At 45.7% G+C, this 17,352-nt stretch overlaps 1 protein-coding gene across 6 annotated transcripts in view; it reads right to left on the bottom strand.

The window, feature by feature from the left end:
• Positions 1 to 16,991, bottom strand: part of LOC139618483 (RNA binding protein fox-1 homolog 2-like) — a 44,099-nt gene extending 27,108 nt beyond the window's left edge. The window contains exons 1-2 of one of the 6 annotated variants that reach the window (XR_011689740.1): positions 15,911 to 16,303; positions 6,091 to 6,141 (exon numbers count right to left, since the gene is read on the bottom strand). Coding sequence is in view for 4 of the 6 variants with exons in the window: in XM_071474430.1 (XP_071330531.1) it covers positions 6,091 to 6,141; positions 15,911 to 16,165 (306 nt within the window). In the remaining 2 variants the exon portion in view is untranslated. Of the gene's footprint in view, positions 1 to 2,479; positions 2,846 to 6,090; positions 6,142 to 15,910 lie in introns of those variants that run through there. The other 5 variants (XM_071474430.1, XM_071474431.1, XM_071474434.1 and 2 more) reach the window with 5 other exon arrangements.
• Positions 16,992 to 17,352: the final 361 nt, after the last annotated feature.

Raw genomic sequence — 17,352 nt, 5'->3', positions numbered from 1 at the left:
AAAAAATCTCTCTTAGCTTGTTCTAATAACTTCATAATTATATGACATTTTCAAAATTTAAATTAATGAAATTAATACCCCAACCCTAAACTCAAGGTAGGGTAATGTGAGCTAGCTAGTGTGCACTTAGCTTTAGCCAGTTTGACAAATGTTACAGTCTGTAGCATAAATATAGAAAGATAGATTAACTACCTTCAGGGATTTGACTTGTGTGTGCGTGGTTGCCATATTGAGATTTGGTTTGATATATATGTGAGAAATTGAGCATGACACTGGTCACTTGTTAGAATTAAATTCAATTACTGGGGGAGGATCTAATCAGCTAGATTATAAATCAATCAATCAAAATACATCATATCATGAAAATCAGTTCAGAAGAAAGCGAGTTACAGTCGATCTTGCAGTGAAGCCTGCATCTGTTTGTTTACCGGCATATCTGGACACACAGATGCATAGCAGCATATACGTTTCTATATCTACGGTCTGCAGCGTCAGCACGGAGGACTGTAAAATGTTGACAGTGGTAACATGAATGGTGCCATGAAGCAAGACCTGCATTTACACACTAACTCTTAACCACAGTGTATGTTACCCAAAATAGAGAGCAGCACCATAAATTTTACAGAGGACAGTGTGACTGGAGGTGGGTCACCTTTAAAGTGCATTCCCACATGGAACTAAACCCCCACACCCCTGCCCTCACACCCTTCAACTTTACTACTGCCACCCCCCATTTGGTGTCATTCTCTTTGAAGAGGAATAATGTCTTTAGCTTACAGCTGCTTTAGCCTGTGGGGGGAGGAAAACAGGGGTGGGGGGTTGGGGGTTGGGGGTTGGGGGGGGGGGGGGGGGGGCTCACATGAAGGAGGGAGAGAATGGAGAAAAGGAAAGCTTATGTAGGAAAGAGACACATTTAATTGAGATTTAAGAGGTGACGAGGGACAAGATGGTCAATCTGAACAATAACTATAGGGTTACCACTGAATTATTAGTATAAGCTTACAGCAGGTCTGACCTGTAGGCTCTCAACCAGAGTTTCTTCAACATGATGAAGAAGTTGTTGTAGGTCGCTGTATCTTTTCAGACGCTGACCAAATAAAGAAAAAATAGTGACACCACAATCCACCTTGATGAATCTTCACTGTAAACACTGCAGAGCGCTATTATTGGAAGTGTTCACATCTCTCTGAGAAGTTTACAAATGGTGTTGTCCTGTGTGTGTGTGTGTGTGTGTGTGTGTGTGTGTGTGTGTGTGTGTGTGTGTGTGTGTGTGTCTGCGTGTGTGTGTTACCAAAGAGTGTTTCTGTGTATTCATTAATAGTGACTATATGTGTTCCAGTTTGTTGTGCCTATAGGGTGGTTGGGGGTGGGGTTGTACAGTACTCCTAGCAACAACTGCTGTGTGTGTGTGTGTGTGTGTGTGTGTGTGTGTGTGTGTGTGTGTGTGTGTGTGTGTGTGTGTGCAGAAACAACTGTGCCTTGGCACCTGTCTCCCTCAATCCAGGGACAGATGAAGTTTAAACTGCATGGACAGCTTGGATGACAATGTTGAATCGCTTCACAAAATCTTCAGCCTCCGCCCTCTGTGCACACGACATGACATGACATGGTATGACACGCACGCACGCGCACGCACGCGCACGCACGCGCACGCACACGCACGCACACACACACACACACACACACACACACACACACACACACACACACACACACACACGAAATATAACATGACACCGTGTGCAGTCAGCATGTGAAAGCATGCAATATCCGCTGTATGTGCTTGATAACACAAGCAGTCTAAACAGCGGCTGCATGTGTGGACCTCCCTGCCACCTCCCCCCAATCCTGACAACCCCTCTAAGGCCCAGAGGAACCCAAGACCAGAGAGTAAGACATGCTAGAACAGAGCCAGAGAGCAGCTCTCATCCTCAGGCTGTCTCTCAGCTAAAGTAGCACAGACACGCCCACCATATGCTAAGAGCAGCCTAGCACACATCATCAACTACATTATGTGTATTAAGTAACTATTTTAACATAACAGTGTTGTCACATGGGAATCCTCGTGTGAGTGTATTTCTCTGTATATCGTGTCCACTGCAATGGCACAAGGAAAAAAAAAGGCTGCATATTTACAGAGTGGTAAGAAGCCAATAGCTATGATTTTTACAACAAAAGAATCAAAACCATTTGAACACAAACAGTTAAAGGAGCAGAGCTGCAGGGACAAGCCCTGCTGTTAGTCTGATGCTCTGCCAACTATCTGAAAAGGCCTCACCTGGGCCAAGACACAGCAAACCAAAACAGGCCATACCATAACCACACCAATTACCTGTTCTCATCAAGCCAAACTAATAAAAAAATCAAAAATTAAAAAAAATCATAATTAACTCTTGTTTTTCTACTTCTGCTCCTGCAGATCTCAACGTGTGCACAGAGCAGTTCAGAGGAAGAAGCTCTGCTCTAGAAGTGAACTTACCGGCAGCATTGCTGGGTAGTAAAGCCCCATCATTGTCTGATCTAGAGGAACAACAGCTGACCAGCTCTCCACTCTCTTCTCCCCTTCTTTCTGGGTCTCTATTTCTCCTCCTGTTCCTCCTCTCCTCTGTCTGTGCTCTAGGACCATGAGCTGACGATGGCTTCGGTCCACGTCTGTCTCACACATTCAAATTCTCCCTCGTTCACTCCCTCTTCCTCCTCCTTCTCTTTGCCGGTGTCTGTTCTTCCACTTCTCCAGCACGCAAGCCTCGTCTGCCTGTCACTCTCTGCTTCTCTTTTCGTCGTCTCCCCGGCCCTGCTGCTCTGATCCCCCCCTCCCCCGGGCCTTTCTGTCTCTCTCCTCCTTGACAGCCTGAGTCCTCCTCCTCTCTCTCTCTCTTCTCTTTGCTCTGCGTCTGTCATTCACACACTCGCGTTACACGTCCTGCTGCTCCCCCTGCTTCCTCTTGTTCCCGCCCCTCTTTTAAAACTTTCCCTCCCTCTCAGCCTCAGTCCCTCCTATTCATCAAAGCATCCATCCTTCCATGTAGCCATCTAACTGTGTGTCTGGATGAAGTCAGAAAGCTGTTGTTGCTGTCTCCTCAAACCCCTGGAGAGAAAAAAGGAACAGGAAGGAAGAAGATGCTGTCTTCTATCCACACACTGACTGCCTCAAAGTACAGAACACGAACGCGACCCCCACTGCATTGCAGCTTTTTTTTGATGATTTATTTATTGCGTGGCAGCTCCAAAAAACAGTGGTAGGCAGGCCAGTCGGTAGACAGCTAGGTAGCTAGCTGCGTGGGTAGGCTCCTAGATCACCATCTCTCCGCTGTAGCTGCCTTCATCACACAGATGGAAGTCTCACAAAACTGAGGGAGCGCCGGCCCCGATTCCAGTATCTAAACCTCAACAACCCGAACATGAATCTGCACCACGCTGCATTGCGCCTTTTTCTTCTGGCTCGGGCTCAGTTCCCTCACTTCCCACCACTGTATTGTTAGGAGGCGCTTAATTCGCAGAGATGAGAGTGCAGTTCCTTGCACTGCATTTTCATATGGGAGGGACTGAACTCTGCGGAAAAAAAGCCCTGATGCCAAGCTTTCAGACATCTGCTGAGTCTGGCTAGAACTGGGTCCAGAGGGATGGAGGGATGGAGGGAGGGCCACATAAGTGATTGGAGGTGGTGGAGGGGTCGGGTGGGAAGGGGCAAACGAAGGGAGCTGGGCCAGAGTGTGGGGCAGAGGGGCAGTGGATGTGGGCGAGAGATAACGGGATAGGCAGATAAATGGATAAAGGGCTGGGTGAAAAGAAGAGCCAGGGATGACAGGATTAGGGCTGTAAGTGAGGAGGATGAGAGGATGAATAGGGGATGATCTGAGGATTAAACACACAGACTGAACACAGAGATAAACACACGCAGGCACACACAAACACATGCACATAATGTACACACAGATGTGCTGTGATCATATTCGCGCTGCTGCTGCACCTTGGCTGACACACATGGACTCAAACAAAAGGCTAAATCATCAGACACTCAGCAGCTAGTTCAAACAAAGGCCTGCTCCTTCAAACACACCATCAACAGATAATCAGTAGCTCCAGATTCACTATTCTACACTAATAATCACTTTCAGGAGAAGTGCACTTTATTATATGAAGGTTATGACATGATTAAATACTGCCTTTGCTAAATGGTAGAAAAATGCTCAGGTGTGTCGTCTCCGGGGCTTGTTTGTGTGTCTGTGTGTTGTTAGCCCTCATCAATTCTGTGACCTAAACAGCAGGAGACTGGACCCACAGGTCAAAATGGTCATGCATACCCCTGCGCGTGTGCGTGCACACACACACACACACACACACACACACACACATACCCCTAACAGTGCACAGCAGCAGGAGCCTCTCACTGTTTAACACACTCATATTGACACAGGCAGAACTATAGGCAGTTCAAACACGCATACATAACGTAAGACAGGGGCATTACCAAGACAAATGTACTGCAGCGGTGAACAAGCCAATACGGCTAAGCTAGGCTTGGCTAGCTCCATTTGCATGATAACCAGCAGCTAGTGTGCTGGAGACTCCTAATATGTGCGCTCAAGGGCAGAATACATTAGCACAGACGACTTTTAAATCATTTATAAAACAAATGCAGCGGTGTGCACTGGCTCTGAATTTAACAGATGACAAGGGGGGAGTTCAGAAGTACTGCAGATCGCAAATCTTCTCTACCAAGGTGTTTGTCTTACAAGGAGATAAACCCGGGAAAGACAGAGGAATAAATCTGCTCTAACTGAGCTGCTGACTATTGTTTGATTTTGTGCCCTGCAGGCAAACCATCTTTAACGACTTGCTTCCATTTCTGTTTCACCTCTGCTCCACTTCTCTGCCTCGGCCCCTCATTCCTCTCCTACCTTTAATCTCTAGCATAGTTTTTTAGTTTTTGTTGTGTGGTCAGCACACGAACAGAAATAACGGAATAAGGGACACAAGGGAAGAGAAATTGAAATTTAAGGAAAATTAACTTTAAACCTGACAGCCAAATTGTGTGGGCCTCATTCTCACACTCTCAGAGAGATGTATTCCCAAGAAAGGAGATAGCGAGGGTTGCGCAGGAGTGGAGAGACGAGCAGAGGAGAGGAGGAGGAAAGACAAAAAAAAAACAGAAGAATACATGAGAGGGGATGAGGCCTATGAGAATCTCCCATATTGGGATGTGGGGAGGGAGGCTGGGGGCAAGCAGACTCACAGACCAACACTCCCCTCCTGTGGCACTGCCAGAGAGCTGCACATCCCAAACTCAGGCTGGAGACATACACACGCACGCACACAAAGAGAGAGGTGCACACACTCCTAAACACACTCAAATGGGGTCTGCACATGCATTTACACACACATCCACACATGAGCCCTGAGCTGCTTTGAGCCGCTCAATGTGCTCTGCTGCTTGGAGATAGATAAGAAAATAGTCGGCTACGCTGCCGCTGCGCTGCACACATACGGCACTCATTACTGAGAGCAATATGCATGGAGAGACACTTAGAATGAGAAAAGAGACGGAGAGAGGCATAAAGAGAGAGAAAGTGTGAGAGGATAGGAATGGTATTGTAAAACAGTGCTGCATGTGGAGCGTTCAGAGCTTAGTTTGGAGAAGGTTGCAGCATAATTTCTCTCTCCTTTCTGTGGGTCAAGCATTTGAAAGAGGAGCTCAGTCACCACCAGTTCCTCTTTCATCAATTCTTCTAATAACCATCATTTATAAGCTGCCACAGGCAGCAGCAGACCAGCTGCATAATTGTCTCGATAAGGATGTCGTAGCACAACACAGCCCATCCTGCTGGCTGACAACACTAGGCTCACCTGGCCGAGAAGAAGTAAGAGTTGGTTTCTAAAACGTGCATTACAGAAATGCCATTCTCGTTTCAGTGGATAGCTTCTTTGAATGATGAGATGGACTTAACTAATTCTCTCCTGGCTTTAAAACCTGTTCAAAGGCACCGGGTGGCTGGAAGTTAGCATATCTCGAGTGATTCAAGGACTCTGTATTACATTATATTTTAATTTATTATTACACTGGTTTGCAAGCAGTCACTAATCTCTTACCTGACTGTGAGGTGGGTATCCATGGAAACCAGGGTTTAAAGGCTCATTGTTCTGCAAGAGACAACAGGAGGGAAGAGAGCAGTGTAAGTGGATGGGCTTTTGAAAAATGAGTGGATGCAGCATGACGGTCCAAAACTTACATTTCAGGTGAAGAGCACTCTCAGATTTCAAACTAATGACAGACAGATAATATGTCAAATTCAAAAGTTGGTACAACTGGAATTTTTCACTACTATTGAAACCATTTATACATGGTAAAATGCATCCAAAGATTAGTTAAGTGTTGACTTTCAACACAGTGGATTAAAAGAAATAAAATAATGGTCCATCAGTGACAGGGCAAAGTTCAAATAAGGACAGAAACACGTCCCTGTGGCAGAAAGGCTGAGGAGTGAATGAAGTTAACAGAAAACGGTCTGTGTGGATGCCATGACTGGTGGATCATCACTGTAGCTTATCAAGCTTTCATATCTGACTAACCAATCAAAATCCACGAGCAGCGTGAGCCCCCCCCCCCCCCCCATCGACCCTGCCCCAGAAACCAGTGTTGTGGTTAATTGCTCTGTAATTACTTTTAATTAGATTATTTCTGTCTCTCTCCCCTCTCTTTTCTCTGTGACTATTATTTTCTCCTCCGTGTCATTTTGGCCCCGGCAAGTGCAGCCATTGTTTGCCTCGGAGCTAGGTGATGAGGAGGAACAGGAGGCAAAAGGAGGAAAGGCAGAAAAAACAAAGAGAGAGAAGGAGGGAGCAGGAGGAGGACTGACTGGAACAATGGAGAAAGTTAGCCAAACGATGATATTTTGACAGCAGTGAGAGAGATGACACCGGCAGCGTCTAGCCTGCTGACATGCCTCGCAGAGAAAACATGACCGCCCAGTGAGACTGAGGCATGAGTCTCACAAGGCGAGAAGAGAAAGGGGGGGGACCCAGAGAAGGTCTGAGGGGGTAAAAGAAAGAAAAAAAGATGTGTGTGTTGGGGGATGGGGTCTTAAGAACTGCTGATGTTTTCATAGCATTTAATCTGCAGGATTGAGAAGCAGACAATGAAGAAAAAGTTCCAAATCCATGTGCCGCTGCCCCTCACCCTGAATGTGCTCCTCTGCTCAGCAAACAGCTTGAGTGTGGGCCGTGTAATGCCGCAGCCATGAGAAGGGCAGATTTGGTGTCTCAAGAGTGTCAACAGAGTTAACCTCCTGGCCCTGACCTTGAGCTTCCTGCTGCGGGAATCACTTCCTGATAGGATTCGTCAGCTGGTTGAGAGTCTGAGATGGTAACAGCAGACTGACACAGTGTTTGTCCAAACAGACAGACAAACGTCTATTAAAGCTGATCCCGAAGCTTAAATGTAGTGAGGCAGGACCTGGAGATGTGGAGGCTAAGTCCGCAAACAGATGTGGTTATGATGTATGGACGAGCGAGGGGGGGGGGGGGGGGGGTCTAGACAGCGTGGACTAGCAGGAAGTCGAGGGGGAATGAAGGTATGAGGTTAAAAAATAAAGATGTAAAGAAAAGGTAAGAATGAGAAAGATGTTTTTCTTTTGATGCTGAGGCAGTAAACTCTGACTGTGTGTGTGTGTGTGTTGTGTGTGTGTGTGTGTATCTTTGTGTCCACACTCGGGGCCCGTCCTCCCTTTCCCTTGTCTGAAACAACCCTTTCTTTGTCTCCACTCTCCACTTCCTGTTTCATCTGGAACCAATTTCCCCCTCGTGCCTCGTCCCCAGGGGGAACACTCTCCTTGGTGCGCCACATTTACAGGGGAATGGACTGGCTTATATTCAGCAACGCACTGACTGCGCAGAAGCCTCTGGTGCTCAACATGGCGCAGATGGAAATGCAGTATAAGGGCAGAGCAGAATCTCAAGTCTACAAAGCCTTGGGCAATGTCGACAGGAAGGAGAAAACTCTTCATATTCTAAATAAAAAGAGGTGCATGTTGGGAGTTACTAACACTGCACTGCATCTCAAATAGGACTGAGCAGCCAAAACTGGAGCCTGCACTTGTGCTACATCCATTCAGTGGATAACTTTGCTGTAACACCACAAAATGTATACAGTTACAGGTGATCAGAAAGGAAAGAGTGCAATTCTGTCACATTCACAGTCAAAGTCAGGGTGGAGGCACTGCACTGGCAACACAAACTGGGAGGAAAACTGGAATGCAAGTGAAATCTAAACCAAAGTTATCCCCAACCGTCAAATTATAGAGTCAGTGTTGGTTTTACAGTGGACAGAGTGGAAAGAAGAAAAGAGAAAGAGGAGGAGGAGTTTGAGAACAGGAGGAGGGAGAGAGGGTTGAGTTGAGCAACATCTGGAATCAATCTGTCTGCAGGAGAAGGGGGGGGGGGGCTGGCTCGATGGAAGAGGGAAGGGCAGAAGAGAAAGAAAGAAGAGAAGAAAGAATAGAATGAGATGAAAATAAGGGCAGACACACACACACACAGACACACAGGAGGAGGAGGAATGTGGGGAATAAGGCGTCCATAGCCAAGAAAGGGGAGAGAAATATAAAGCAGAGAAACATTTGCAAAACGGAGACAATGAGTCATAAGTGAAGAATGCCATGTGATTTATATTTTCTTAAGGGGTGGGGGAAGGGATTGGGGGTCTGAACTTGATACCTAGTTTTCAGACACACTCGCTTACTCACACTCACACTCAAGCACGCACACACACAAACAGACACACACCCTTTCCCATATGGCACTGCTTTTAAGTATATTACATGCCTGTGTGCCTTGAGGAGTGTGCAAAAGGCACTAGCATTTTTGCCTGCCATACTTTTTTTTTTTAAATAAGTAAGTGAAAAGCCTGTCCAGGTTGAAAGCCGGGCTTTCGTACTGCACTTCTGCAAGTTTCCATTAAGTTAATTCCATACTGTGTGTGAGTGAGGAGGAGCCTTTGAAGGCGCCGGCTGGCTGACTGTGAGGGCTTCAGACTGCACTGGCAGGGATCAGCAAAAGCACAGAAAACCAGTCACACACACATAAACTCTCTCTCTCTCTCTCTCTCTCTCTCTCTCTCTCTCTCTCTCTGCAGAGGGCAAAACTAAAGGACGTCTCTCTTGTTTATTTTCTCTCTCTCTCTCTGACTTGCTATTTTAGGAGAGGGGAAGAAGTTGGGGAGCTGCTGGAGCAAATGGGAAGGAGCAGGGGAAAGAAAAAGGAGCAGCAGTGGTGAAGGAAGGCAAAATGACATGAGGTCAACAGATGGTGAGAGGGGAGGGGGCAGGGGGAGGAGGGGGGCGGGGTAATTAAGGGGGCTGCTGCAGGCATCCAGTGGTCCCTATCAGAACAGCCTAAGGAGGTGGTCTGTGCCAGTGTTTGGCTTTATGGTCTCAATCATATCACCAAATGTAAGAAGAATCCCACCTGCTACCACCAATACATCATTACACAAAAGAGCAAAACCACCATTTACTGTGGACGGGTCTGGCTCACCAGTATGGACCCAGAACCAACAACAGTCACATCACATTCAACGGCCTCAATAACATTTTTAAAACTAAAGCTCAGCTCAAGATTATCCACTCCAACTCCAGAAATATGCCGCGCAGATTTCAGTCATTCATCAAGTGCTGTCTACAGATGCTTCTTGGTAATCACTGGCTCCGCGCAAGAGCCAAATCAAAACTCTATGAGGTCAACAAATCACAAGTGAGGAGGAAAAACCGGAGACGAGCGGGCCACGCTGCGAGGGGATCAAACGGTGCCAACGTTTAATGCAGAAACTGAAGAGCAGGAATTAAGAGGACATGCTGGAGGGCAGAGGACAGAGAGTGATGGATGTGCTTAGTCAATGTGCTGCACTGCGAGAGGTAGATCACAGTCAAAGATGAAGCTGAAAATGACAAACGCAACGGAGATAGTCGATATGCGGGGACGTGAAGACAGACCAAGACAACCGCGAGGAAGGATAGACAGACAAAATGAATTGCAAGTTTCCCCATAGACTGAAGGCTTAGTTCTCATGACAGCAACTTTTTCAGAGCAGGCAGCCAGAAATCTGCCCACACGATGGGACAGTCAGGAGTTTTTGTTTCTTTTTTGGTTTAAGTTTTTGTACTTTCTAAAAGAGTAGGAGTCTTGGAAAACTTCTGATATGAGTTATGTTTTTCCAATCCTAACAGTAACAAAACATGAGGCTCAGGGGCATTCACTGGTGGGATTTATTGATGACTGCCTCCTTTCCTCTGGCTGTGTGGTCCGCTACTAACAACAGATGACCCGCAGCTCAGAATTATACAGGTGCTCATGTGTGGGCCTCATGTGGGTCTCTCTACATACCAGCAGCGGCACACACTGACCTCTGCTTTGAAATGTTTATGGTGCCGCTGAAGTTTGCTGAACAAAATGTCCAGCTTGTGATTTGACAGACTGGGATTAACTCCTCAGTGCTTGACTTCTGCTCTTTATGACAAAATAAATCCAGGAATGTGAAGAAGATTTCTTAAGGCACTGAATGTGATCTACACAACGCCATATGCATTTACAATCACAACAGAAAAGTTCATTTAAGAATCACATCCCTACACAATTTTTCTTCTGCTCTTATTTCAATCCTGACCGACAGGAAACTTCTAGATATTTCATGTGCATGAGCAAATAATCATATGAACATCAAATAAATATTAGAAATACAACATTACAGGCAATCGTGAATTGCAGAGGTCCACTGATAGAATCAATAAAGCTCTCTCGTACTCATATTTATTACTTTTTGTCACACGCCTTTTCACTGTGAGCAAAAATATCTCATGTGATGCCGGTGATTAAGTCTGAACTAAAAAAAAACTAAACCACTATTTCACAGTGCTCTTAAAAAGTGAAATGTTGGATATACATTTTTTTTTGCCCTGTAACTTCCACCAATATGCTGCACAGGCTGCTTCACTGCTGCTTCAGATCCAATTATTTCAGTTTGTTAAGGCAAAGCCAGTAGTGCACCACGTGCATGCATAATGTTACAATGGCTAATAAATGAAAGTGGAACACGTCTATTTCAGTTTTTCATTTCATGCTCTAACAGATTGTCCGTGGTATACTTATTTAATGACGTCTTGGATCAGTTCTCAGCATCAAATGATCCACTTAATAAAGTATTTGGGCTCAGTACTAAACAGGCTCCTGGCTGATGCTAGAGGGGACAAAGTATCAAACACACACAACTTAATGGAGCCAAGTGCACTTCATAACTTCATATTCATTATGTATGACACTGGAGCAGCTATGACAATACCGAGGCAGTGCATCGCAGGCGACCCCATGTAAGGGAAACACTGGATTGACATTTCGCTCTGTGTGGGTGGAGATGGGAGCACATATGACAGTTTGGGGGCAGCGCTGGGGAGGAGGCATGTGGGGTGGGGGAGTGATGACATGATGACCATAAAGACCATAAAGAGAGAGTTAACATGCGAGTGTCACGTTAAGGAGCTCAAAGTGCCGCGTTTTACAGTAAGAGAGAGAGAGAGCAAGAGAGAGCTCTTATCCATTTCTTTCTTTTTATGAATGGAGCCTTTTCCTCTCATTATTTGTTCATACTTTGGAAATACAGCTGCCGCTCTTGCGCCAATAAAGCATGGAGAATTGAATTGAACACACACGGAGAGGGAGAGAGAGAGAGAGAGAGAGAGAGAGAGAGAGAGAGAGAGAGAGAGAGAGAGAGAGAGAGAGAGAGAGAGAGAGAATATGAGTTGAGCAACTCTGTCAGGGGAATTTTTAGCTTATCATTGCCGGTTCAAAGGTCAAGGGTGACCCGCTCTGCTGCAGCTCAAAGTTTAACAGCAATCATTAAACAGCAGCAGAGAGAGAGCCTAACATGAGAGGAGGTAGGACTGTGTACGATCCTCTGTAACACATGTTAACACATATCAGTACGGGCTGGACACACTACCTGACCCACCTCCTCTGCCTCTCTGTGATACTGCTCCCCTTCTGTGGAGATTTCTTCTTTTCTGTGAATAATTCAGGCTGCTGACTTCTGAAGGACACTCAGACTTTTAGGCTGCACTTACACACACATGCTCACTGGGTACGTGCAGGACAGGTTGCTGCTGTAGCTATGCAACCACTGGCCCTATTGTGTTGTTATATAATTGTCAGTGAATAGGAGCACCAATCAATGATTATTTATAATATCAATTAATATATTTAATATTTTGTATATAATATTCTGCAACTTTTGACTAATTCCTTTAAAATAAGGAATCCCAAATGACTAGATCAAACTGATGAAACTAAAATTTCGTAGTTTGTCTGGTCAAATGGAAGCTCCAAATATATGAAATTCAAAGCTGTATCCGACCAGTTGTTTGATATGATTACTTGATAACTAATTTCAAAAATTAATAAATTATTCATTTTGTCATGGATTTTGTTAACTTGGATGTAAAATAAAAACAAAAACAAATACTGTGTGATCTTAGATTTTAGGATTTAAAAAATGTTACTGTCAATGGGATTAGGGCTGCAACTAACCATAATTTTCATTATTAATTAGCAGATAATATTCTCAAATAATCTATTAATGTACAAAATGTCAAAACAGTGTGAGAAATACCCATTACAATTTCTCAGAGCCCGAGATCTTCAAACTGCTTGTTTCCTCCAGTTCTCACTAGAGAAACGTTTTTTCTTAAAATATGACTCAAACGATTACAGATTAGTTTTCTGTCGATCAACTATGTCATTAATTACAGAATCATTCCAACTGTAAATCTGGTATCGACAAGTGATGTCCCACAGAATGAGATTTTGTAAGTAAACTGCAACAAAACTTAAAAATATTTTTTGCTGATAAGTGTATCAGCAAAAAAAACAATTTAAATTTTTGTCGCAACTCAGGAAAAATCCAAACAGAGTTTCCTTTAATGGCTGCTCTCTCAGGTGAGTGGTCAGCAGCAGACTGTAGGCTGCTATACATTTTCATTAGCAGCCAATGTAACAGGCTGAATTTCTCATTGGACTCCTGGGCAAAAAAAAAAAAAAAAGTTTACATAAGTGCACTTGTTCTACAAAAACAAGCAACTGTCAATGTAATGAACACCAACTGATTATGGTGAAAGGAAAACAGTAATAACCTATCTCACTGATCTGCCCATTCATATCAACCTCGCCCCCACGTCTCCCGGCCCCCTCCCTTCACTCAGGCCTGTTAAAGCGATCAGTCTGGTTAATGCCCTCTCCTAAATGAGCTTTGATCTCGTTAGTGCGACACAAAGCCTCTTTACTGCCAACGATAGGACAAATCGGCTCTCTGAAACAGAAAGAGAGACGAGCACAGAGAGTCAGAAACTGTACTCCCACTGCATCGGAGTGGACCACAGAACGGCCTCAAGAGGAAGCATCAATACTACCAACCAAGAGCAGGGACAAAAAAAATTTAAATAAAGAGAAAAAAGGGACTGAGACAAGAAAGAGACGAGGAGAAAAACAAACATGAGAGGAAAACAAGGGACGAGGAGCTGGGAAAACAAAGTGAGAAATGTTAGAGAGATCAGAGATGGATTGAGGAAGAGAGAGATAGTCAGAGATGGAAGGGGGGAAGATGGGACAGCAGAGAGACAGAGCGAAGGGGGGAGGGGTGGGGATGGTTCGCCTCACTGGAACACTGAAAGCCTGTGAACCAGGAGTCAATTAGCAATCTGGAAATATGCCTGGGGGAGACAGGAGGGGGGAGAAATCAGAGGACAGCTAAAGGGGAGCAGGGGGTGGGGTGGGGGTGTGAAGGGGTCTGCAGTTTGGATGAGGCAGAGCGGGGGGAGCAGGAGCAACAAAGGGGAGGGGAGGCTGCACTCTCATTTATTATTACCCTCCTGATTTACAGTCGGCTTGGAAGGTCGGCAATCTCCTGCCTCTAGCTCTCAATGCGAATCCTATGGTAATTGTTGGGTGCATTCAGTTATAGGATCATCCCCTGAACTCATCTTCCCCACACTCAGCAGGCACGCAGCTACAGTGAGCGGCCGCCATTCAAAAAAAAAAAGCATGATGACTGACTTGCCGGCAGTAGCCCTCAATGTCATTTGCTTTTTTATTTACCCTTTGAATCAAGTGTTATTCGACCACTCATCTTCATTCAGAGCGTATCCACATCTCTCCCCCATCTGATCATGTCATCCTACCATCCATCACTTTCCTCTCATCCTTTATCACGGTCCCTGATGGATGCAAGCTAATGGCTCTGATTTTCTTTCTGTCCTTTTTCTCTCCTTGCCTCCATCCTTCATCCCCCCTCCCCACATCCATACTCAATCCAGGCCACATATATCTGAGTGTCATTTCTCTCCTACAATATACCAAAACATTTTGTCCACGCTTTCTTCTTCTTCTTCTTTCTCCTTCAAGCCATCCTGCTCTCTTCCTACTTCCACCAAGCACTTTCTCCCTCACCTCCCATCCATCCATCTATCCATCAGCTCACTCCCCCTCCCCATCTCTATTTCCAGCCTGAATCCCCACCGCCTCCACCCCTAACCCCCCAGTGCCCAGCGATCAATACAACTGATGGGCAGTGAGAATCCTCCCCACACCACTCTGCTCATAGTCACATCATCTTTGCCGGGAGGCTATAACCTTTCCCCATCATCAAGATCCATCCTCTGTGAAGCTCGCCGAGCATCACAACACTACGCGGGGACCTATTTGTCATTGCAGCAGGTCAGCTGCACAGCCAATTAAAGTATTTTTACCAGTTCCCCAGGATTCAATTACCTGCTGATGACCTCAAACTATGTCCGCCTGCCCCTCCACTGCTGTTAGAGCTGTTTTCCTGGACTAAAACACCACACGTCAGCAAAAATATTCCCTTGTACTGTTGGGATTACAAGCACTTCAAGGCATATGTGTGTAAGAATGATGTGTTGTGAATGTGTTTGTGAGAGAGAGAGGGAGAGAGAGGGAGAGAGAGAGAGAGAGACAAGAAATAAATGGATCTGAGGAGAATAAGCGAGAGAGGTGCACCCTGTGCCTCGGCAATCCCCTGGTTTAGTTTAATATGCACATATTAGTCCGGCAGAGGCGGGAATGGTTGCCGAAGCTTTGCTGTCTCAGCAGTCAAGTCATGAAAGCAGGGAAGACCCATGTTAAGGAGGGCTCTCTGAGCCCCCTTGCTCCTTCAGCCTACACCAAAAGGCTCTGTTCTTTGTCTTTCACTGTGGTGACCCCTCCCCCAATCCTTGTCTGCCTCTCTCTTTTAACACCTAGCGACAATCGGGGGGGCCCGGAGCGATTGATGGCACATGCGGTGTGTATCAGGAGTTGATGTAGTGACTCACTGCAAATTATCATCACAGGTCTGAGTAATTTCATCCACGTGAATCAAGAAAAATGACGGCGTTCCTCGCAACTTGTGACAAAGCACTGGTTTACTTTCTGGAAGGCAGGCATGATGAATGGGTCTGATCTTTGCTGTGCTGCTGTCTGTCATAGCAATGGAGTCTGTATCATATTACCTTTGTCTGGCTTGGTCATGCTCCCTCACTGAGCAGCTCCAGGAACACAGCCACAGTATTTCATTAAGCCACATTTTACTATTGTCGTACTTTTTTGAAATTCATAAATCTCACATTTTGTTTTAATTAAAGCATTTTCTGTTTGCTGCAATGATGCATGATTATGCTGTTGATGAGAGAAAGGGGCCTGTCAAAACATTATCATCACTCCCTGCTGATGCTTAGGAACAAAAGCTTTTAGTGAAGAGGGAAGAGGAGGGCAGATGATACTTTGTTACAATGCTGCTACACATGAAGCTGAGATGGAAACAAAACGATACAGCTCTGAGAAATGGATACTTCATGTGTTTACAATGCATTCCTACCTGTCCAATGTCACCAACAACACTCCCGGTCCCGTCTATCCTTGGTCTTTTGCACTCCGCCCCGGCTAAGTCAGTCAGGGCAGCGGCTGTCTGAGCGTCGGGCTCCGGGTCTCCTCGCTTCATCCCCCGGACAGCTGCTGGACCCCCGGCCGCGTTTGCATGGGGTCCGGCTGCTGTATCAATGTCTCTTTCCCGGTCCATTATTCCCCGAGTAACGGGTAGCATTATAGATGCAACGTCGGTCGACATTAACATTGGACGGCAGACAGTCACCAGTCAAAAGTCTGTTTTTTTTTTTTACCTCTGTCTTTTTCCTCTTGGTTTGTCCACAGCTCGATATTCACAATGGATCTGGCTTTTCTCAAGACGCCCAGACGGATAATATTGAACAGATTTTCATCAATATAGACAGCTTACACTGTTTATTGTCTAACTTAGCGTTAGCTATTCGAGACAGACCATTATGACCATGCCAGGATTCCGGACAAAGCACATTAAGTACAGTTTTTTCCTAAAAAGTGAAGCCACGCCAAACAGTGACCTATTTTAATAAAGATCACACGTCTGACTCTTGGATGCCTGACAAGCTAATTAGCTAGCTAACGTTAGCTAGCCTGCTAGCATTACATTCCGCTAGCTCTCTTTATAAATGTGGCTCGGAGAGCACACTCCCGCTGCCAATAATAGAAAATGTTGGAAATTAGCTACACGCAATACTTCTCTGTACGTGGTGCCAGCCAGTCCTCTCTGCTCTCGCCGCTAAACATGTATTTGCATTAAAGCCCTCACTTGTTCCTGCCAGCCTTCCCCTTGGTTTCAGTCCCTTCTTATCACACCGTCCGTTCCCTCGCCGTGGTCTGCTGTGGATGTGTCTTGGCGTGCGGACCTGGCTGCCGACGAACACGATTTCCTCTGGTCTGAGTCCCAGTTGGTGTAACTCGTAGTGTGGAGGGAGCCCGAGTGCGCTGATCCGCGGTCAGATTTGTCTGCGGACACCGGGTTGGGAAGAGAAGGACAGTGTGGTGAGGTGGGCTGGTCTGAGGTCTGCGTTTCGTCTGTCTCCTTCTCCTTCTTCTCCTCCAATCCCCCCCCCCCCCCCCCCCCCCCCCCCCCCACCACCACCACCTCACAGCTCCCCGCCTCCTCCGTCCTCACTTTTTTTCCACTGCTCTGCCGAATTGAAAATGAAGATGCTTCTAGTTTTTCGCTGCTAAAACATTTGCAAATCACTCTCCTGAGATATGTTTGAGAAAAATAACGACGCGATGAAAGAATAAGGAAATACATGGATGAATATTTGGATATCCACAGTCAATGAAGACAAAAGGCAAATATTAAGTACACAAAGCAAAGGTCACAATTTACTGTAGGACCCCAGAAAATATTTGCATATTAGCGATAATATATTTTACATCCATAAGCAGAAGGGTTATAAATGTATT

This window comes from Trachinotus anak, unplaced genomic scaffold, assembly GCF_046630095.1.
Source record: "Trachinotus anak isolate AG129_WGS33_773 ecotype Australia unplaced genomic scaffold, CSIRO_AGI_Tana_v1 ptg000003l, whole genome shotgun sequence".
Classification (NCBI taxonomy): domain Eukaryota; kingdom Metazoa; phylum Chordata; class Actinopteri; order Carangiformes; family Carangidae; genus Trachinotus; species Trachinotus anak.
Note: the sequence above shows the minus strand (reverse complement) of the source record. Positions and strands in the feature narration are given on the sequence as shown.